Genomic DNA, 24231 nt, shown 5'->3' on the forward strand with positions numbered 1-24231 from the left:
TATTTTATTTAACATTTCTCAATTCCAAACGTTCATGATAATTTTCAAAAGATAAATGTATCAAATGAGAGCATACAATAAAAAGTAAATTATATTTAAGCAGTATATGTATGAATGCTTCTGCACTTCACAACTTATTTGTACATGATGATATGTTTTTTATGATGAACGAATAAAGTACAGTACAATTTAATGTAGTATATTTCAAACAAAAAAAATAATAATGTAGTAATAATGTTTCAATTGATTTTTTTGTTGAGCTCAAGTAAGTAACCCAGGATCACAACAGTTGAGGCAATAACCATTCCTAACGCTGCCTTAGCCAATTGAGAACGATAACTGCCACCGGGATTGAAGCCTAATTCAGAGAGTTTCTTGTGTGATGTTGCATAATCTCTGAAAAATGCATTCTCATCCTAGTAAAATTCAAAATCATTATTAGCCACAAAAAATACATAATACTATAGTATAAAATAAAATAGAGAACAAAAGATTGTACCAAAAAAAAAAAAAAATAGAGAACAAAAGAAAACATAGTAAAGACAATAACCTTAGCATAGAGTTCAACATATTTGCGGAATGCAGGATCATCAACTAGAGCCTTGTCTGTAGGAAGCTTCAATAAATCTTTTGATTCCAATTTCATTAGTTCCCTGTTTATGTTAATCTTGTATTAAATATCAAACTTTCATACATTATTTTAAATAAAGAAATTAACATGAAACAAATCATCTTACACAAAATAAGAGTTATCAAACTTGAGAGGGTCTCTAGTCCATTGACCTTCAAAGTTAGAGCGATCTTTATGTGCCTTACCCTTATCAATTGAAATGAATGAGATTAAATTAAATTTATATATTCTTCAAGAAATATAATAAAGGAAGTGTTTGAATTATTATGGTTGGTAATTAATTTGTACCAAAGTGTGGCCTCCGGAGAGAGCTACAATGTCTTTATCAGTGAGACCCATGCGATAAAAGATCTCTCTTAAATGTGATGCACCTGAAATATAGTTTTTTATACAATAATAAATGAAATACTATTTTGCGTAATTTTGAGTTAAGTTTCAGGATTGAACAACATGATTTAATTACCTTGTTTGGCATCTGGAAGGCGACCTTCTTGTGGAGATTCCAATGAATCCTAATTCAAAATAAAACACCTCATAATACTACTATAATAATATAATAAAGCTAGATTGTTACTAAATCATGAGGCTAATTAAACAAAGCATGATTTGTATTGCATTGAATGATGAATGATGAATGTACTAGTACCTTTCTTCCGGGAACAAAGTGAATAGTTGGACCACCAGTGACCTCTACAGCCACAACCCCAGCTAGCTGAAATACATATAAATATTTTTTCTTACATAATACATACGTGAACACCCTTTTTAGCACACGTGCGAGGACCGATTAATCATGTGTAAAAATATGGTTGATACCGTTGAATAAATTATTAATTTTAATTCATATTCAATTTTGTGGTTAATTCAACTACATGACTAACCTTTGACAAAAACAAACTACATGACTAACCATAATCTTTAACTTAATCTAGATTAACCAATCATTTATTCAAGTGAATTAACCATATTTTTGCAGTTGATTATGTAGACGTTCAAGTGTATGAAAAACTCGATGTCCACGAAACATTTTTGTACATAATATGACTCCATGACTCCACACGTTAATATCTTGATTATAAATTATTACAAAAAAAATATTATAAAATAACCTGGTAAAGGTCCGCATATGAAACTTTGGGGTGTTTAACCTTCACTTCCTCTGTTTCTCAAAACAAAAAATATTAATAACAATAAGATTAATAAGCAAAAAATTGGAGATTATTAATTTAAGTCAAAATTAATTAAACAAATTAAGGTCACCACCGTCTCACTGACCACATAATTCAACAGCTGTTTTCAAGCCCTTGTTAGCAGCATGGTTCAGCTCTTGTTGATTCCTTATAGAACCATTTGGACCCCCTGTTCTTGTTTTTGCGTCGTATGTACCAGCATCATGCCACCTATAAATCAATACTATATATTATACAATTTATGTATATGTTATAGTAAAAGGTTTGTGAAGTTGAAATTAATGTAACAAACGTACGCTAATCGTAGCATGAGAGGAGCACATTTTTTATTGTTGATAAGAGAACGAAGATCACGACGAGCCTCCTCGATTTCTTTAACATACTCTGCATCAACTGCATATTTAGCCATACTTGCAAGGCTTTGGTTAATTTCTGAGAGAGGGTTTTGCTTGTTATGATTATGAAAGGGTTGGTTAATCTTGATTTATTTATAAGAAGAGAATGAAGAAGATGCTGATTATGCTGACATGCAAGTAAAGGATAGATTTCATTCTTTTTATTGCTTTGCTTTGCTGCAACAAGACGAAAAGTAAGTTGTTTTTTTTATCTTGCCTTCACAAGGGAGAAGATTCGATAAACATCTATCATATTTCGCTGATGGTCATTCAAAATTCTAGAAAATTAAGTTGCAATCATAGAATATATCATGTTAAAATCAACACTACAAAGCTTTCTTTATAATACAAATTCATTCATCTAGGAGAACTCAAAAATTATATTGGATGAGGATTTTAGGGCGTTTACATAAATTCTTTAAATTTAATTTATTTATTTTTTATGTTTAATTTATGTTGTTATAATATTCTTAAAATTAAAAATATATATTAATCATAAACATTAATTTATCATTCTCTTAAAAAAAATACTCTTTCAAAAGAACTCAAAGTTTTTTCCATTTTCTCCTATATTTTCAACCTTTAAAAGGTCCATCTTCCCCTCCTCTCCAAACTCTCAAACAAAGCCTAATATTCTTTGATTTGAAGTACTCTCTATTGTGTGCTGGATCATTCTAAATAAATTTAAGGGCCTAAATTTAAAATTAAAGTGCAAGTCATTATCATTATAATACTAGTGGACGTGCTCGTTTAATTAAATTCATGTGTTGTTTTGTTTAAGCGGTGTCAGTTTAGTGGTCGTAGCTTGACTTTATATGGACAGAGTTTGATTCCCACTTAAAACAGTTATAATTTGCTAATTATTGTCAATGTATATTATATATTAATAAAGTTTCTCCTTCATTTGAAAAAGAATTTAGATTATTAAGGAGAAATTTGCATTAAAAATATTCAACTAGAAATAGTTAGTTTTTCAGATTTTCTATAATTTTGGCATTGATTAAGATTTAAGTTTAAATTCAAAAAAAACTATTAATGATAATTTTGTTCAAAGGAAAGTTGGACTAAGAATTAGTTAATGGGTAGTTAACTTTCAAGTTTACTTTATATAATGGTATAGATACATACACGAAATGACCTCAACATTTATATACACAATAAAACCTGTTAAAGATAATCAACACACTTAGTCTAACAAAATGAGTTAGACTCTAACAATATTGCATACCAAAACTCAAATATAAAATAGATATGTACATTTAGTACTTACACTTCTCAAATAGAAGTATCTATAATGCAGAAAATGTAATGGAAAACCAATACAACCAAAAACCATTAAAATCGACCATAAGATAAGGTTACAATCAGTGGCGGAGACACCACCCGGCGATCCTGGGCACTTGTCCGGGCTCAATCGATACTTTCTTTATACTAGACCCAACTTAATAGCCCATTAACCCACTTAAAAAACAAGTTTTGGGCAAACTCAAATAATTTATTTTGATTTATGACTATTTATGTATATTATGTCACATGTGAATTTGCGATAAAAATTTTGTCCAGGCTCTATGAAATTCCTGGCAACGCCATTGGTTACAATGACAACATAAAATATCTCGTCATAATATGAGGAGGCACTTAAAGTCAGTCTCAAAAACCAACTAAAGACATTGTAAGTTACAACATTTGTTATTGAGTAATCATAATAAAACTTGTAAATTGCGTTTTTATGTTAACATTTTAAGTTGGTTGTTATAAAATCAAGATTGTTACCTTGTATGAACAACATTGCATATCAAAGCAAATTCTTTGTCACTTTTTTTATGCAACCGCTTTATCAATCCAACCAGTGTTTCTCCCTCAAACCACAAAACCACTTTATCACTCCACCAAAATCCAAATTAAATTACCAATAGAATCGTGTCATTCATGGTATTTGGATAAAACTTAGAAGACAACCGTAGTATTATGTTGTTGGTTAACAATCATGTCTGTCTATTAATTTAATATTGTATCGCACGACAAAAACGAACTCATTCACGGTGAGAGATATGACGAATTCATCCACCAAAAATTGAGCCTATAATTAGGGTTCTTCACCATCTTCCTCTCCTCTTTCTAATTCTTGAAACAAGGAACTCGAGTATCAATCTTTTAGTGTGGTTAGTGGTGGATCAATATTTTTTTTGCAGTTGGGACAAGAAAATAATATAAAATACGCCATAAAAGGGGAAAAAAATACAATTATGTGACACGCTAAGTGCTAAATGAAAATTAAAATTACTTCTCCTCCCTTCGTCTCACAACAAATGTTAGATGGTTCATTTCATGCAAATTAAAAAATATATAAATGAAAGAAATAGAATAGTTATTTTACTCAATTATTATTATCAATCATTTTTGTATATTTATCATTATCACAAATATATACTGATATATTATAACTTTAAAGTGATGCACATAGAGTTAATTAGAGGTACAATTGAGAAATTGATGCTCCGTTTTTTTAAGCAAAAAAGGAATCAAATTTGGTGGCCTTAAAAATAAACAAAAGTCGTCAAATTCAACTTTATTTAATGTTATTTTTCCAAAGCTACCGCTCAACTTCTCTCATTTTCCAAGACAAGATATATAAGCGCATAGTCCCTACATAAATTGAAAGTGGCGATTATTGTAGTAGATACTATTTTAATGATTATAACCTTTTTTAATAAACTAAGACCGTAAATTAATTTCTTAGTATTATGGGGGAATAATGGGTTAAAACATTTTTGGCTAATAACCAGAAAAAATAGTTGGTTATCACGTTGCACTTAGCTCCCATAATGAACAAGAAATTGAGTGGTTGCACTGCATAAGATATCTAATCAGTGCCTATTTTGGATTTTGTAGTTTTAAGTTGTTTTTAGTGTTAATTAATCATTTTGAACTAGTAATGCTTGTTGTGGATGTTTGATGATGAAGGGTAAAGAATAACTCTGAAAATACGCGAAGCTGCAGCATGAATTGTTTCACTGAAAATTTGGAAAGATGCAACTCCCCGGATCGCTAGGTGGGTCGTACAACTAGTACGAACCCAGGGGACCACGTATGGCTTCTGCTTAATGAAGGAGAATAATGAGTTGGCACCAATAATTGAAATTCTAGGAATAAAAGAAGAATATGCCTGGAATAGGTAGGATATGATAAGGACTACTCATACTTAAAATGACCAATGGGTACAACTTGTAGTGGTTGACGTTGTACTGTAAAAGGAGAACCATGTGTTGTTGCCAAGGGTCCAAAAATTTGTAATAGAATTGGAGAGGCCGAGTTCCAGCTAGGGTTAGTAACTTTAGAGTTCTCATTTTATCTCATCTTCACCATAGATGAGCATGGTTGCTAGATTTTAAAGGTTTAGAGTTAGATTACTTGGTTATGCTTTTAGCTCACCACTTTCCTTCAACGATTATAATCTTGTATTAGCTTTATTTAATCCATCAATTTAGTTTTCCATGTTTTCTTTCATGTTTATCTTCATTTTCATCTTCGAAGTTCATCTCACCATGAGCTAAATCCCTTCCTGAAGTTTAGACATGGTGAGGTTATGATATTCTTTACTTGTGATATATAAAGTTATAGCGTCGAACTTCTTTCTTACAAACCAATTTAACTCAAAATCTTTATAAGTGAAAATTGATCACTTTTTTTAACATTATAGCTCATTGATCCTTAACTGGTATGAGAGTGGAACATGCTTGTTAGATATCAATTTGTCCCTAAGCATCGAAAGGTGAAGCGATCAAGAGACTGCTTGAACATAAACTATAGATCTTGGAGGAGGCTTCGTGCACTAAGATCTAGCTAGGACTCTTGTCATAGGCCGAAGGCTCAACCACATTACACTTATGTGGAAAAGTTGAGATCCTAACCTAGCAATGTTGCGTGCTAAGTTATGCGTTATTGAACCCTGAAAGGCATGTCTTCATGGCCATAACACGAAGGCTGAGTGCATAACACTCCCAGTGGCCACCAGATTACCAAGAAGCCATAGAAAGCTATAGCTCTATAAATTGTAGTAAAACTCTGTCATAACTGAACGTAGTTTAAACTACACTTTTTATATTGAGAATTTCTAAATCAGTTTGATTGTTTTCCCAACCTTTAAATTTTATATTTACTGTTGTGACTAATGATTTTTTTTTTTTACAAACAAGTTTTCTACTAGAAAGCTGTAGAGAACTATAGCTCCCCAGTTCCTGTGAGATTGATATCTTTTTATACCATAACTTTGACAGTGTATACTTGCACTAAACTTTTCCAACTTAAAATACTCATAGTGTATTGGGAGACACCACTGACCTAGTCTACGTTAGGCTTAGGTCAAACTAGTCTTTTTTCTTCTTCAAATAGAGAAGGCGCATGCTTTCCTAGGAGCCTATTTAACTAACAAAAAATCAATCTATAGGCCATAAAAACGTCTTTTAAACTTACTAGGGCAGGTTTTTAAGTAAACATGAATAGTATATTTTTTATTAATAATATTATTATATTAAATTTTGTACTTTGATTAAATTATAAATTTATACCAACATTTTTAGTATTTTAAGCGTATTAGTTTACACAGACTTTTTGCATATTTAAATGTATTATTGTAAATCAAAAACAAAAAATAATGTCATATATAATTTTTTTTTTTAAAAATGTCATGTTAAATATCAAAATAGAGCTTAATCTTATTAACCTATTAGCTCGTTAGTATATTTAAACATATATCAAATTACTTATTTAAATATTTTCATAGGCTAACAAGTATAAAATGTGACATTCAAACTTAAAAATAAGTCTACGGCAAACTATAGACTATACTTAAACCTTGATTTTTTTTACCAAATTTTATACTTTAAAAAGTTTAACTCGATCCAACTTATTTTCAAATATACTTAAAGATACGTGAAGTTAAATAATTTTGCTTATAAATAAAGGCAAGAGAGTACTAGTAACTAACAATACATTGAAAATTACATTCATTTTAGAATAAAGGATTCATTTTACAAATGTTACATGCATTGTGAGAGGTAAATAATTCTTAATTCAGTTAGTGACCACCATGAGTTTCATAATTTGCATTTTGAAAAAGCAAATACCTTTGGTTTAGTAGAAAACAAGTTTTTGGAAACAAATTCCCATACCATAGTGCATACCACTAAAATCAAACACAGCAATATTCTAATCTAAAGTTCTTTATGCATAACATCCGTCCGTGGATCCCATCTGGCACTGCCACCTTTGTTCTGGCCTTTACCTTCTCCTTATGCACGATCCTTCACGTTCTGTAAAGAGCATTCACTCATTAATTTTACTTATTATAAAGATCCCAAATCCATATTAAAATTACGCTATCTCTCTCGTTCGTAAGACCTGGTTCAACCGACAAATGTTAATATTGTTAAGTTGAATACTTTTCAACTCAAAACCTCACAATTATGTGTGTGAGTTTCATTGTAAGAAAAAAAAATGATTTTCAACGATAATTGTCACTTTATCTATCGATTAAGTATATGTTTAGTATTACGGTGTACTATATTAAAATGGGTTAAATAAGTTTTTGATCTCTATAAAATTCAGACCTTTTAAGTTTAATCCTTGCTTAATTTTAGTAATTCTTTTAGTCAGTATTTTTTTTTTTGCACTCAGTATTAGTCCCTTCTCAATTCAAATTTGATTAGTTTATGCTTAAACTCTTGAATTTTTGAACAATTTTTTGCAGTCGTGTTAAGAACATTACTAAAAGTTCCTCTGCAAAAAATTATCGCAAAATTTGATTCCTATGTCCAGATTTTGTTAATTTTATCTTTAACTTTTATCGTTTTAAAAAATTCATATTTAATTCGTTTCATGTTAAAAAATTCTAAATTTTAGTAAATGAACCTTTCATGGTGTTCTAAACTTGTCTAAAAAAAATGTTCAAAAATTTAAGAGTTTAAGGATAATTAAACAAACTTTGTTGTCACAGGGACTAAAATTAGAAGTAATTTTTTTTTGAAGGGACTAAAAAACCTATTAAAATTAAGTAAGAAATAAACTTAGAAGTTCTCAATTTTATAGGGACCAAAAACATATTTAACCCTATTAAAATTATGGTGATCTATTATGATTTTTCAAAAATTACATTTTATTGTTTCTACCAAATCAACGTGGGATTCCACTTGTGTGACATTGTGGTGGGAATGTCACATGGCATTGCCTAACCACAATGTGAAAGAGAGAAGAAAATAAAAAACCTATGTGTCGCATTGTGGTTAGATAATGTCATGTGACATTCCCACCGCAATATCACAAAGTGAAAACCATCAATATGGATCACCTTGATTCTGGTATACTCCTTCTGATACTAAACATTAGCTAAAAAAGTTAGGGTTAATAGTGTTTTACCCCCTGTAATACAGGTCATTTCCGGTTTTCTCCTGTAAAATATTTTTTTTTGAATTTCATCCTTGTAATTTGAAGATTTTTTGGTTTTGGACCTTCATGGAAAATTTCACTCCCTGTGATTTGAGCAAATTTAGGTTTATCCCCTTGTAATTTGAGCAAATTTCGGTTTACCCTTTGTTAATTTGAGCAAATTTCGGTTTACCCCCTGCCATATTTTCGATTTTGTACAGTCAAATTTCATGAAAGTCCAAAACCAAAAACCTTCAAATTACAAAGACGAAATCCAAAAAAATATATTTTACAGAGGGTAAAACTAAAAATGACCTATATTACAGGGGTAAAACACTATTAACCCAAAAAGTTATGCTTTCCCATAAGAAGTGGTATTTTGGTCACAAAATAAAATCAAATATCCAAAATAAAAATAAAAATAAAATACAGTCCTTTTCTATACTACACTACAAGCTCTCTTCCCAATGTCAGCATGTCTCAAAAACAAGTACTACTAGTACCTAAAAAAACCTATCACTATTTCCTTTCTCCATTCTTCCCCTGCACCTCCACTACACAGACATAACCCAAACCATAATGACCTTTCCTTAAACAAAACCACATTGCCTTGTTGATGAAGATGTTTCAGGGCGCCGTTTAAGGTACGCGGCCGTTATGGGTCTCGCATGCTGCGCGACATGTTTTTACAAGTTTTTTTTTTTATGTTGGTCTTATAACTTGCATGTGTAGGTCAATGCAGTGTTAGTTACCTGTTCTTGCAGGTAATCAGTATTATATTAATCACATAATACAAATTGAGTGCTAAGGTTATTTTGGGTAGTTCAAAAGTAGTACCTTTCCTCTTTTCCTTGCCTTTACTGAAACGAGAAGAACATCTTCCTTCACAATTTCTTCGTAACTGCACAAAATCGATATTTTGGTTGGATCCGTTTCAATTCGTCCAGATTTTGGCATCACTACAATTTGTTGAATGATAATCAGTGGTAAGTGTGTATTATTTTAACCTTTACTCAGTTTTGAAAATAATCAATTTGAATTTGATTTTTTAATAGAAACTGAATATATTTGAAGGTTGAAGCTTATATGTTAATATTGTTGTTGTCTCTTTTTTCTCCCCTGCTCTTTTCAAATCGAAGGCCCTGGTCACTAAATCTACCTCATTTCACTTATTTTATCTGGATAACAGTAGCTTATAAACTGAATCATACAAGTTTTAAGATATAATACTAAGCAACTGTGAACCTAGATGAAATTATTTACCTTAACTTGTATATTTGCTATATTTAGAGCTACATAGTAAAGTAAGTTCATGAACCTTTTGGTTTGGGTGAATAGTGAGGTTCATCCTTTCTGGGCATGATTGAGGGAGGCACCTCTAGTGGGGCCATGAGTAAGGGAAGGGAGGTGCGAGGAAAAGGGTTGGAAAATATTGGTAGGAATCAAACCCTCTAGTGGAAAATTTCATTCAATTAATTAACAAGCTTCTAGTTTGACACGAGTTAGAAACCAAGCATCACAATTAACCTCTCTAGTGGAAAATTTCATTGCTTTTGTAAAATGCTAGTCTTAAGAATTTGAATCAATTGGTTTGGAGCTGACAAGTTGTTTAATTTAAATGAATTAGTACATTGGCAGGCATTCTGTAATCTTAAGTTTGTATTATTATAACCTTTACTCAGTTTTGAAAATAATAAATTTTATTTTTATTTTTTGATAGAAACTGTATATATTTGAAGGTTAAAGCACCCATATGGAATCGAATGCAAATGCTGTTGTAGATTCACCTGGAAATGAAGTAATGGAAGCTTATTATGTAAGTGTACATGTACAAATATATAAGATGTGGTTCTAACTCATTTGTTTGTCAGATTATCTGACCTAGTTTTATATACCATGTTTTTAGCAAGCAATGGATGAAATTAGACATGAGAATGAAGCTGATGGGGAAGGGGATGATTTTGGTGACAGTGAAGCAGATGATACTGGTGACAGTGAAGCAGATGATACTGGTGACGGTGAAGGAGATGATAGTGGTGACAGTGAAGGAGATAGTGGTGACGATGAAGTTCAGTTATCAGTAGAAGAAAACGAAAGTGATGAAGCTTTCTTAGGTTCTGAATACGATGAAGATGATTATTCCGTTGATGGCGAGGAAATTTCACATGCAGATGATGAGGATTTGGACGGAAATTCTGACGATGTGGATGAGTCAATATTTTCAGTTCTAAGTGAAGATGAATCAATTGTAATAGACAGTGTTGACGATATTGTAAAGATGGATATGCATAATTTGCAAAATGAAGATGTTTCGAAGCTGCTATTTGGGAGTCTTGAGGTTGCCTACAATTTTTACTGTTGGTTTGCAAAGATGAACGGTTTTGCTGTGAGGAAAGGTCAAGTAATAAAAAATAAGAATGGAGATGTTCTTCAACAAACATTTGTGTGCAATCTAGAAGGTTTTAGGAGAGACAGGGGGTTAACAGCAGAGGAACGCAAGCGTGGTCCGAAACATGAAACCAGGTGTGGTTGTGAAGCCAAATTTCGTGTGCATATTGATATAATTACTCAACGTTGGTACATCACAGTTTTCACCTTTGATCACAATCATGATATGTTGAGTGAGAAACATTGTGCATTGCTGGCTGCTCATAGGAAGCTGACTAAGGCTGATAAGATTCAAGTTACCAACTTTGGCAATGCCGGAATCAAAGTTACGCAAATGATTGGTGCGTTTGCAAATGCCGCTGGCGGGTATGATAAGGTAGGATTTCTGAAAAAGGATTTACACAATCAAATTCTAAGACAAAGAAAAGTGATGTTTTCGGATGCTAAAGGTGCCGTTACGTATCTTAAAGATTTGCGTCGTAAAGATCCACTGATGTTTGTTGAACATACGGTTGGTGCGGATGGTAGGCTGCAACACTTATTTTGGAGTGATGGGGTAAGTCAGAAGAATTTCGAAGTCTTTGGTGATGTTGTTGCTTTCGATGCAACATACAAGAAAAATAAGTACAGTTGTCCATTTGTTGTTTTTTCTGGTGTTAATCACCACAACCAGACAATCATTTTTGCTACTGCCGTTGTTGCTAATGAGGTTGAAGGGACATATGTGTGGCTGTTGGAACAGTTTTTGGTTGCAATGAAGGGTAAGAGTCCCGTTTCCGTAATAACAGATGGTGATATAGCTATGAGGAATGCGATCAAGAAAGTATTTCCCAAGAGTTATCATAGGTTATGTGCATGGCACCTCCTACGGAATGCAACATCTAACATTGGTAATCTTGATTTCATCCCATTTTTCAAAAGATGTATGCTTGGTGATCATGAAGTTTGGAAATTTGAAAATCTTTGGAATGATATGGTTGAAAAGTTCGGTCTTGAAGACAATAGATGGATAAATGAATTGTATGAAAAAAGGAAAATGTGGGCAGCAAGTCATATTCGGGGAAATTTCTTTGCAGGAATAAGAACAACATCCCGGTGTGAGGCATTTCATAGTCATATGGGGCAGTTTATACACTCCAAAATGAATATGACTGATTTTGTTAAGCACTTCCACAGGTGTGTTGCATATTTTCGTTTCAAAGAGGTCCAAGCTGATTTTAATTCCCAATATGGGAATGCGGTGTTACAGACCAGTCTGAGGTCACTTGAGAGGTCTGCTTCAAATCAATTTACCAAAGAAATATTCGAGATGGTACGGATAGTCATGAAAAAGGTAACCCTAATATCGATACTTGATACTCAAGAGATGTCTTGCTTTTCAATTTATTCAGTGTCAAAATATCAAGCAGAAGGTTATGTTTGGTGTGTTTCTCATAGTCCATCGAACAACGATTTTGCATGTTCTTGTCTTAGAATGGAATCTATTGGAATTCCTTGTGAGCATATCATTGCTGTGATGGTATATCTTGATATTGATGAATTTCCTAAGTCTCTGGTATTGAATCGTTGGTCACAATTTGCAAAGGAGTCGATTAGAGGTAATTACAATGATGGTTCACACTATTGGGATTCTCATTTGGTTGCTAGACATGCGAATTTGGTGTATCTTAGTAAGGAGGTTTCTGATTTATCATATAAGGATGTTGATGATTATAAAAAATATTTAGAATATCTAACGGATGAACTCAGTAGGCTTAAAGCAAAGTATTGCGATGAAGGTGGGCCTGATAATTTACATGCTCAAGTGGAGTTGGATAACATACTGAATCCTTCCTGTTCAAGAAGCAAAGGTTGTGGACCTAGCACGAGCAATGCAATGGGTCATCGTCGGCGATCACAGACGTGTGGGATATGTGGTGCAGGTGGACACAATAGACGATCTTGTCCCACTCTTAATCCAGATGGAGAATTTGTTCGTACTAGTTCATTACAAACAGAATCCTTGCGATTAAGTAATGATATTTAAGCAGTTTAATGTGCGACATAACATTTAGTTTGAGGTACGTGTTGTGTGTTTACTAATCAGATTTTTATTTTACTTTATAAATAAGCCATTTACTCATATTACAATTGAAATTGAAATTGTAGGAAGGAATCTGTGACAATCTGGGTTGTTTGTTTCCTGTGAATAAAGTGTTGATGCTGGTGTTTTGTTTGGATCTACAATTATAAGTTGTTTTATGATTTTGAAGTTGATGTGGGTGCCTAAAGTGGATCTGCAGTCATTAAGTGTTGAATATGAGTGTTTGTAATAGATTGTTAGCAGACATTAGTTGTTTAATTTAAGTATTCTAGTGTTTTTCTTTTTGCTTGGTCTGTTGGGTGTTGTTTATTTAAATCCCTTTGAAAGCTTGTTAGCGGATGTGTTAATACTGGGGATGTGATTGTGACACAAAACTATGTATTTATGTGTGTTGAATTATATCATTAAGCGTTTGAGCTGATATCATTTGTCATAGTCGTGCATTATCTGATCAAACATACAGAGAGGGCAAAAATCTGGCCAAAGGAGAAAAGTTTCAAATTTTCTTGTGACATACTTATATCCACGCCACTTTGATTATGCTTGGCTATCAAGTATAAAAATTGGGTACCCATTATCATGTATAAAAATTAGTGCATTATAATGTATAAAAATTGGGTACCCAATATGAGAGATATAAATTTTTCTCCAATTGACCAATTCTTGTATTGTTCGGTAATTTACAAATTATCATGTACTAATTGGTAGTGTCTTGATGCAAAGCCATGTATTTAACTGTGTGAATGAAAGTTGCTAAGTACCCATGTTTGTGTTCTGAATTGAAGGCATAGAAGTATAAATATAAATTATATATAATTTACCCATATGATACATGCAGTGTTTTCACACCAATAGATAGTTCAGGTGTAAACAAGAAAGACAATAAGCTGAATTTGATGCTTCAAACTAGCTATAGTAGCACATGGCAATACATTGGGCCAGATACCAATCTTACAAGAAGTCTACGCAAAAAGGGCTCAATGGCTAAATAAGTTAAGGATGCATAGAAGTTGTCCAGATTATATTTTACATAATACGATAAATACGCCGTTAAGTAGTAACAAACCCCAAAAGTTTTCCCAACACAGTAGGTAATGTTCCAAATAAGTTTTTCCAAAACATCCGGCAATGTTCCAAAATAAGTAGAATTAGACAGCCAAGCATCACGCTTCGTCAACTGGAGTAGTCATAAGTTGCCAATAGTTATTCGCATTCTTTATGAGGTCATTGTTGCTTTCGTTGTGGTTACCCATTAACAACCTCATAGTGACGAACACTCTGCTATTGTTTTCAATAGGCTGCATCATCATGTCAATAATATTAGATTATAAGTTGAGTATATATGTTGAGCTATATAGAACTAAACTTGACATCACAAAAAAAAAATTATAAATCTCTTACCACTCCAACCATGGTGCTAGTGAAATTGTTCTGCATGCTTAACCACTCGGCAACCCATAACGCAGAACTATCACTGCCAAAATCAAGTAAATTTCATAAACTTTTATTATTGTAATTTTCTTTAGAAACGACTAAATATATTCATGACTATTGTGTGCAATGTGCAGAAAACAGTACAAGAGAAGCAAAATCATTCCCAGACAAGCCAAAACGCAACGCAGGCACCAGTAGCAGAAAAAAACATGACAGCAAAAACAGAAAAACATTGAAGCTGCCATATGCACACATGCAGCGCAGTACATAGCAAAACCACAGCATAATAGCAATAGTTATTATTGTAATTATTGATATTTCCTATTGTGATGTCCAAACAGATCATAGTCATTTAGTTTCAGTTTTTGATTGAATTATTGTATGACCATGACCCATTAAAGAATAAACCGTACCTAGTGCCATAGTTGGGAATCCCCTTTGCATCTTCCATGTCCCAATACTGGAAGTCAGCCAGCAAGCAAAATGAGTAGTTTCCATCGTACACCAACTCAACAATCTTAGCTAGCATGACTCCCTAATGAATAAAATTTTAATGGTCATCCATTGTTTATAATTAATATGTTGTATGTCAAATATATTTTAACAGCTGGTAGTGTAAATTTAAAACACACTTACAATATTTCTAATGGTATTCTTCCTTTCCTCTGTTGCGTCGTCCCTCAAGTGAGAGTCAAATTGATATATCTTTTGGTTATTTAATGAAACTACCATAAGAAACCAATGACCACGAGAATCTTGGATAGGAACATATATCTACACATAATTGGGGAAAAATAAACACACCAATTATGTTATTAATTTATTTAGTTGGAAGAAGTAAATATGTTTAACAATTATATTAACGTTGGGTAGAGTTCAATTTTACCAGCTTTAATCGATCAAAACGACGCATCCAATCTTGACCATAAAATTTTAGTAAGTCCTCACAAGTATGTCCCTTAGCAACATCCTCCTGTATTGAAAGCACATATTAAAAATAATGGAGATGGCAAAATGGGCTGAAAAAGTTTAAATAATTTTAACCATATACAATGTTTTAAAGTGATTTTACCGCAAAAGACGGTGGTAGGCACCACAAAGTTTTGGTCAAGGTCTTGTGTTGTGTCCACGATACTTTGAGAGCCATCATTAGTATAATCTAGACAAACGTTAAATTTGAATTAATTCAAACATCCCTACTACACATTTAATACGAACTAACATGCAAACTATGGGAGAGATTTAGACATATTTGTAGTTTAATACATTACCTCACTAGAAACCAACATGCCTGGGCACATACATTCAAAGTCTGATCTTGAGTATTCATTCCTGCCAACCTTGAAAATTATATCTCTACAATACAAAAAAAAAACAGATTTGTTATGTTTTACCCTATCATTAACAATAGAGGGGTATATGATCCTGATTACTAGCCTTGAGTCAAAGTTTTCCTGGAACACGTAAGCACAAATTCTAATCTCTACTTGGTCCAGCTTCATGTCAGGAGTAGTTTTTACGGCACATCTGAAATACTGAGCATACAAAGAGGAGCTCAAATCAGGATTTCCTTAGTTGTTAAAATAATTAACAGTAATAATATGATGTTATTATAATGTTACAAAGTAGATGGTCACCTTTGGCACCGTAAATCCGACATTGTTCCTATAGGCACTTGACCTTCCAACGGAGGCAGTAGCCTTAGTTCTGGCAGCAGGAGAACGTCGCCTGACGCCTGCAGATTTTGGTGTGATTTTCATCTTCCCATGTGAACCAATAACAACACCACCTTTAGCTTTTGATCCATCGTCGGGTGAAGGTGTGAATGATAACTTTTTGGACATAGTTGCTGATGTTGTTATTGCCTCCTTCATTAGTAGAAATAATGTTAGAATTTTAACTTAACCGCGATGCAATTTTGGTTTCACATAATACAATGTTCAAACAAAATCCTATAATGTGGGATATGACATTTACAAATTGTATCACCTTAGCATTAAATCCCCTTCTGTAATCACTGTTGAATTGTACCACATTAGTGTCAACATCGTCAACATCGTCATTGGGTGTATGAGAATACACGAATGGAAGCTTCCCTTTGTCTGTGTTTTGTCTCTTGGAAGAAGTATTGCCACGAACAAAGTTAGTGTTTGTTGACGTTCTTTTTTTAACATTTGAACGATCATCTTCAGTGTTGTCGGAAATCTGGATGGTGCCAAAGTTTTTCAACTTATCCATCTGTTTTGCCAGAACTCTTGGGTTCTCAGAATTTTTCCCATTGTCCTCAGGGGAATAACCGAAAGTGCGGTGGATAGTTTGATCGCCGTGGACAGTTTGATCGCGAGACATTGGGGCGGGAGTTTGTACATCAGCATTTTTAAGGCTTTGAATATAACTGCTCATCATTTCTCTGTTGCACAACTCAAGGCTACCAATTCGGCAACTTAGTTTCTGAAAAGTTGTTAAATATTTATGTTAAACTATCAATAACAAAAACATGCTGATGCCGTAATTTTAAAATTTCAAACAACCAAATTAACATATTGATTGATTAGAACACAAAATAAATGTTGAGGCCGTAATATTAATTTATAAACAACCAAACTTATATAATGATTAATTACAACTCAAAAACTTCTACCAAAAAAAAATTAGAACACAAAAATATGTTAGTGACGTAACTTTAAATTTTATAACTACCAAACCTATATAAAGGTTCAATTTTTACGGAAAAAAATTAGGTCAAATAGCATTGGTTTTTTTTTATTAAGGAAAATAGCATTATTTGTTAGTATAAGCAAACTAACCTATATATATGTTCTATTTCTACGTATAAACACAAGGTGAAAGATCATTATTTCTTATAAGAAACAGAACCTCAACAGCATCCATAACATCTGATAGGGTTATTTCCTTAGAAGTAGCATCAGGTAGTTGTGAGTCATGGTTTGATGCTGCTTGACCAAAGTTCATCTACAAAGCAACAACATATGTATAAACCAAACCAGTAATATATTTGACAAAAAGAACCATAAACTCTATTAGATTTGATGACTAGATGTTAAGAATATGTCATTACAGTGTTATCAATGGTTTTGTTTGAAGAAAAACGTACCTCATCCACCATTACAGGATTTCTGGGTTCATTCCTTCATAAAAATGAAATAGTGTCAGTTTGGTATATGAACAACTGCATGTGTAGTACATTAACAAAAATCAATATGGTAAAAGTTTAAAGTCAATTACTTACATGTTGTTCTCTTCAGTTTGTTCAGGAATTAGCACATATTTGTTAAGATCCATGGTATGAAGTTAGTGGTGTTGTGGTGTAAAATACGGAGAAGAGTTTAAAATGAAGGCTAGAGAAGTTAACAAGTATATGATATAATATAGGGAAATGTTAAAGGGAAATAAGGATTAATTTAGAATTATATTTGTGGTACTATTTTTTAGTCTTTACCAAACCAATAGCATTTAATGCATATATGACATGCTAGGATGGGTGCTTGAGTGCTAGCCTATGGAAGTTGTCGCTGGCATCAGACTAATTACTTTGGAGGCTCCTACTTTGGAATTGTAACTAATTGAAATTGTCTAGTTTAAAAATTTAATAACCATCCATGTTTATATTTTGTGTGCAAGCCTAGAATCGAATTCTATAGTTACATGGGTTAATTATAATATGAGACATTCTTGCATGGACACAAATATAAATGCATAGTATTTGGTCACACACACATCAACCTTTTTCTCAAAAGACTAAATCATTTTATTATCGTTTTTTTTTTATTATTAGAAAAAATATTTTTATGTGTGTGTGCCTAAACACTGTACATTTATATTTGTGACCATGATAGAGTTTCTCTTATAATATATCATGAAATAATAGGTAGACACATGTGTCCCTTTGTACCACTCTTCAATAAATTTAGTATTAACAGATAGACACATGTGTCCCTTTGTACCACTCTTCAAAAAATTTAGTATTAACTTTTTTTGGTGGTGGTCGGGGTGTACGTATTAATGGATGTCTACCAATCTTTATTCATAGAATAAAGATTGGTTGAATCTTTATTCATAGAATAAAGATTGGTTGACACTCTCAATGTGTACATTCCTTTGTATCACTCTAGAAAATATTAGTTAACCAAAAATATGGTCTGTGTGACCACATTTTTTCCAGTTACGTGACCACTATTGTTCCAAAAAAATTGTGATCACGAACTAAAATACGCGTGACCACTATTTTCCACTTAGTTAACCAAATAAATTCTGGAAAAATGGTGGTCACGCAACTAAAAATTGTGGTCATACAAACCATATATTTAGTTAACTGAAATTTTTCAAAGTGATACAAAGAGGTGTACATATTAACTGTGTTTGGCAAGGCCAAAAAATAAGGTTATAGCTTATAGCGGATAACTTATAAGCTCGTCTGAGGAAAAAAGTTTTGTTTGGTAACGATTTTTTACAACGAGCTTATAGCTTATTTCACGAGCTTATAAGCTATTTTTTAGACGCTCTTCCAAGTAGTGTTTGAGCTTATAGCTTATCATATCACTTTTACCCTTATTATTTTATCTAAAATCCATTTTTACCCCTTTATTATTTAAAACAAATTTGTTATGTTTTTAATGCTTCTCTTCTATGCCCAGGTACATATGACATTTCCGTACCTACTGCTACTGTGTGGAAGTGGCATATGATTTATTGTGTTCAATATACACGACTTATATTTTTTTTGCTTGCAACATTTTTGTTTTTAAAATAAAATTTTGTACTTATATTATTTTAAATAAAATTCATGTATACTATACATTAACGAATTCAATGTGTATCCAGTTTCTTTTTTTTTTTTTTTAAAGATGAATGTATATATAGTATGTATATATAGTTGTTTACGTTATTATAGCATGACTTAGGAAAAAATGGCCAGTTATTCTAGGGGAAAAAATTGTTTTTGTGTTTAACATTAACTTTCAGACTTTGTTTTTTTTTTAATAAGTATAAAAACTGAAATGAATTAAATTTAAAATAAAACTTTATTAAAAAATTAACTTAATAGGATTTATAATATATATTAAATTTAAAAAAATTCCAAATATCTTAAATATTTAGGTGAGAAATTTATGCGATTTCATGTGTCTTTTTGTACATAAAAAGTGTTGAAATGATTAAGAGCTAACTTATTAAGTGGATAAGGGTAACCAAAATGATCAAGACAACTAGTAGTTGGTGTTTAAAATATCAATACCATGTCAACTGCATGCAGATATCGAATGAAAAATATAAACATACACATAAAAATTTCAAAGCAGCTGGTGACCTACATACACATAAATGTAGTTATATATTATTACATACTACAAGGAAGCAACATCAACCAAAGTCAAGAACAACGTACTATGAACCCATGCATGGTTCATTATTTTGGCATGCAAATGGTAGAGACATGGTAGACCATTTAAGGTTGTTTATTAACAAACTTATTTTCTCCTTTCAACGCATAAATCTCCATGTTAAGCGCAAAGTTTTCGTCAAGTGACCTTTGTAGCTCTTCAGATAGGAGCTGAACATTGTAATAGTTGTAATCACGTATCCTTCTACCTGTAGTCTTCAGCAATCGACGCAAGAGTTGCACAGCGACATCTTCCTTTGCATCATATTCATTCTTAGCAAAACGGCCAACTGCTACGAGGGGTCCAGCCATAAAGGAGCTTGACAAACAGCCATGGTACCTTACAAATTCTAAACCTTGATCTACTTTTACCTCATGCAACTTGTAATTTACTGGTTCAACAATCCTCAAACGGCTACACACTGCATCAAGTTGTTTTTGTATGCTACTTTGTAGAACGATATCAGAAGCGGTTGTATCTTCAGCCAAGTTGTTGTAAACTAAAGCTTAAATAAATAAAGTTGTAATAAAGAACATGCATACATATATTGAGAATGCTAAATAATATTTCATACCAGTTTGTAAGAAAAATGTGTTGTTAAATATAAAAACTTACAAGTTTGAGATGGATATATCTGTGTAGAATCACGTGTGTATGAGGATTCACCGACATCATACGAGTTGTTAATGGAAGTTTTGACATATTCACGCCCAACTTTCTTGCAGTACCGCTCATAAGCCTCTTCTGCTTCGTTGATATCGTTGTAGCTTTCATGGAAGTTGTTACTCCATCTGTTAACTTGGAGGAAAGCATCAGACCACTCATCATAAATGCCAGGCTCCCTACCTTCAAAAACCACATATATTTTACCCTTACCCATTGTTTCACCAGTTAGGAGCATCAACAGAGCGCGTAGTGGTCTTTTAAAAATATTGGAACTCAGTGGTCTTATGCTTTTACATGGCAGTTGTTGGTATTTATTTGTTTTTGGTCAATGACTTTACTACAGGTCACTGTTATAGGTTGTTGAAGATGGTTATTATTTCCAACCACTAGCATTAATAAGTTTTGTTATTTTGGGTAAAAGTAAATTTACTTTTATATTTACTAAAGGTTGTTTCCTACTGTATGCAAACTGGGGTCCATTCACTTTGGATTTTAAATAAATTGAAAAATTAAGTAATGTTCATTATACGAACAAAATTTAGTACTCCCTCCATTTAAAAATGAGTATCGTTTTAGGTGTTTACACACATATTAAGAAATGCAATGATTAAAAGAAAGAGAATGATTATTTTACCAAATTATCCTTATTAACTATTGGTTAGTTTTAAAAGTAATACTTTGGAAGTAGTGTGCAGAATATTAATTGGAGGGTACAATTGAAAAGAAAAAGTTATTATTGCATTGGAAACTGAAAGCGACATTCATTTTGAAACAAATTTTTTTGGCTAAAGCGACACTCATTTTGAAACGGAGGGAGTAAAATATATGGTGATATATGTATATGTATTTATTGGTTATTTCTATCAATTATAAAATGGCTTAAATATTTGATTAGTACTTTTACTCAATTTTGGTCTTGGTCAGAATTTTTTTTGTTTGACCTTGGTCCCTGTACTTTGATTTTGTTTGGTAAAAGTAGTGGATAACTGATAAGGTATCTGATAACTTATAGCTGATGACTGATAACTTATAAGCTAATTGAAGTGTTTAATAAAATTAACGCTTCAACTAACTGATAAATGTAAAATGACATAAAAGGGTATTATTAATTCATAATCAAATTAATATCAATTTACATTCAATTAGAATTTCGTAATTTAAATTACTTATATTCTATATGTAAAAAAATAAAAAAATAAAATGGAAGGTAAGCAGACGAAGTGAAATTCTTTAATAAAAAAATACAACGAAATAAATTGGTATATCAGTGAGTGCATATGTATACAACGAAATGAATTGGTATATCAATGAGTGCATATGTAGGTTATATTCATATACATTAACGAGACATATGTGTTGTCAAAAAAAACCTGACCCAAAAAAAAATTAATAAATTATAATGGCTAAAGTGGATTTTAGAAAAAGTAGTGAGGGTAAAAGTGGAAGAAAAATTGACAAGTTATAAGTTATAAGCTCAAATGCTACTTGAAATAGCGTCACAAAAAAGCTTATAAACTTGTAAAATAAGATATAAGCTTGTGGTGAAAAAACGTTACCAAACAGAGTTTTTTTCGTCGGACAAATTTATAAGCTACTCCGTCTGTCTCACAATAATTGTCTCTATACCCTTATTTATTGAATTTCATCATACTTAACTACTCCACTAACTACCATTAATAAGGGTGGTTTGAGAATCCTGGAACCAAACACTTCTCCAAAGCGACATTCTTCTTGAAACTAACTAGTATTCAAACGAAAAACGTTGAAAGTCGGAGTGAGATTGTGCTTTAAGATTAAACCGACTAATACTAATGGATTATCTTTGAGAATCCTGGAACCAAACACTTCTCCAAAGCGACATTCTTCTTGAAACTAACTAGTATTCAAACGAAAAACGTTGAAAGTCGGAGTGAGATTGTGCTTTAAGATTAAACCGACTAATACTAATGGATTATCTTTGAGAATCCTGGAACCAAACACTTCTCCAAAGCGACATTCTTCTTGAAACTAACTAGTATTCAAACGAAAAACGTTGAAAGTCGGAGTGAGATTGTGCTTTAAGATTAAACCGACTAATACTAATGGATTATCTTTGAGAATCCTGGAACCAAACACTTCTCCAAAGCGACATTCTTCTTGAAACTAACTAGTATTCAAACGAAAAACGTTGAAAGTCGGAGTGAGATTGTGCTTTAAGATTAAACCGACTAATACTAATGGATTATCTTTGAGAATCCTGGAACCAAACACTTCTCCAAAGCGACATTCTTCTTGAAACTAACTAGTATTCAAACGAAAAACGTTGAAAGTCGGAGTGAGATTGTGCTTTAAGATTAAACCGACTAATACTAATGGATTATCTTTGAGAATCCTGGAACCAAACACTTCTCCAAAGCGACATTCTTCTTGAAACTAACTAGTATTCAAACGAAAAACGTTGAAAGTCGGAGTGAGATTGTGCTTTAAGATTAAACCGACTAATACTAATGGATTATCTTTGAGAATCCTGGAACCAAACACTTCTCCAAAGCGACATTCTTCTTGAAACTAACTAGTATTCAAACGAAAAACGTTGAAAGTCGGAGTGAGATTGTGCTTTAAGATTAAACCGACTAATACTAATGGATTATCTTTGAGAATCCTGGAACCAAACACTTCTCCAAAGCGACATTCTTCTTGAAACTAACTAGTATTCAAACGAAAAACGTTGAAAGTCGGAGTGAGATTGTGCTTTTAGCTTCTCATTATTTTTTCCAATTTTACCCTTATTATTTAATCTAAAATCTTGTTTCACCCTTTATAATTTCAAGTAAAATATATATGTTTTTAATGCAGGCAAATTTAAGAGCTACTTTTTTTTTTCATTTTATATTCCTTTGAAGGCATTTAATTGTATATGGTTCGTTCATTTTTTTTTTTTGGTTCCGTTAAATTCTTTGCCTTTTATATTAAACTTGTCTCACGTCTAGTTTTAATTTTTTTTAAAGACTCACATTTAATTTTATTGTTTCGTCTTTTTTTTTTTGTTTTGTTTACAAAGATGCAAATTTTTTATTGTTACGTCTAAACATTATAACATTATAATTTTTTTTTATACTCTGTTAGGTAACGTGTATATTCATATAAAATTTATACTCCTATAAATTAATACTATTTAACGATTTGGTAACATATGTTTTTTTTTTGTTTTATCCTCGGTTTTTTTTAACAATTTTTTTAATCTTATGAATTGATTATTTTTTATTTTATTCTTAAAATAAATTCGTAAACTTTAGTTTTTTTTATTAATGTATAATAACTGGAAACTGAATCGAAATAAATTGAAAATAAATTTTTACCGAAAAACAATAATTTAATAAAATACAAACATTTATTAAATGTAAAATATTTAAATTATCAAATATCTTAGTATAAATTTTATATGAATTAATAATGTCCTTTTATGTAATTTTACATTCATTAGCTAGTTCAACAGCTATTTTACCAAACACTTCAACTAGCTTATCAGTCATCAGTCATCAGCTACCTTATCAGCTAAAAGCTATCAGCTAGCTTATCAGCTATCCGCTATTTTTACCGAACAAAGCCTTTGTCGTTTTAAGCCTCTTTAAACAGGTATAAA

The 24231-nt window shown here is 32.0% G+C and overlaps 4 protein-coding genes across 7 annotated transcripts; 1 reads left to right on the forward strand and 3 right to left on the reverse strand.

The window, feature by feature from the left end:
* Positions 1–73: 73 nt before the first annotated feature.
* LOC146920167 (L-ascorbate peroxidase 3-like) lies at positions 74–2300 on the reverse strand. Its single transcript, XM_085713586.1, has 9 exons — positions 2118–2300; positions 1907–2031; positions 1741–1790; positions 1278–1343; positions 1095–1143; positions 920–1002; positions 738–817; positions 551–653; positions 74–416 (listed from the first exon to the last, which is right to left on the reverse strand). The coding sequence occupies exons 1-9, from the start codon at positions 2228–2230 to the stop codon at positions 240–242; spliced, it is 846 nt and encodes a 281-aa protein (XP_085569712.1). The 5' UTR covers positions 2231–2300; the 3' UTR covers positions 74–239.
* A 7145-nt stretch (positions 2301–9445) lies between these two features.
* LOC146920168 (protein FAR1-RELATED SEQUENCE 5-like) lies at positions 9446–13531 on the forward strand. Of its 2 annotated transcripts, none has more exons than XM_085713589.1 (4): positions 9446–9625; positions 10360–10455; positions 10546–13087; positions 13176–13531. In XM_085713589.1, exons 2-3 carry the CDS (start codon positions 10393–10395, stop codon positions 13051–13053), a joined length of 2571 nt encoding a protein of 856 aa, XP_085569715.1. In that variant the 5' UTR covers positions 9446–9625; positions 10360–10392; the 3' UTR covers positions 13054–13087; positions 13176–13531. The 2 variants fall into 2 exon arrangements, with proteins under 2 accessions (XP_085569715.1, XP_085569716.1); XM_085713590.1 differs by having other exon boundaries at positions 10379–10455.
* A 375-nt stretch (positions 13532–13906) lies between these two features.
* LOC146920169 (uncharacterized) lies at positions 13907–17847 on the reverse strand. The gene is made up of 12 exons (XM_085711119.1): positions 17795–17847; positions 17660–17693; positions 17422–17517; positions 16534–16995; positions 16182–16412; positions 15816–16079; positions 15617–15703; positions 15431–15517; positions 15181–15318; positions 14958–15079; positions 14512–14584; positions 13907–14408 (listed from the first exon to the last, which is right to left on the reverse strand). Exons 1-12 carry the CDS (start codon positions 17845–17847, stop codon positions 14274–14276), a joined length of 1782 nt encoding a protein of 593 aa, XP_085567245.1. The 3' UTR covers positions 13907–14273.
* Positions 17848–19776: 1929 nt separating this feature from the next.
* LOC146920170 (uncharacterized) lies at positions 19777–20904 on the reverse strand. Of its 3 annotated transcripts, none has more exons than XM_085713593.1 (2): positions 20559–20904; positions 19777–20364 (listed from the first exon to the last, which is right to left on the reverse strand). In XM_085713593.1, exons 1-2 carry the CDS (start codon positions 20842–20844, stop codon positions 20009–20011), a joined length of 642 nt encoding a protein of 213 aa, XP_085569719.1. In that variant the 5' UTR covers positions 20845–20904; the 3' UTR covers positions 19777–20008. The 3 variants fall into 3 exon arrangements, with proteins under 3 accessions (XP_085569719.1, XP_085569718.1, XP_085569717.1); XM_085713592.1 differs by having other exon boundaries at positions 19777–20442; positions 20559–20903; XM_085713591.1 differs by having other exon boundaries at positions 19777–20448; positions 20559–20903.
* Positions 20905–24231: the final 3327 nt, after the last annotated feature.

This window comes from Medicago sativa, chromosome 5 (assembly GCF_051527215.1).
Source record: "Medicago sativa cultivar Bolivia chromosome 5, Bolivia_mono, whole genome shotgun sequence".
Lineage (NCBI taxonomy): Eukaryota > Viridiplantae > Streptophyta > Magnoliopsida > Fabales > Fabaceae > Medicago > Medicago sativa.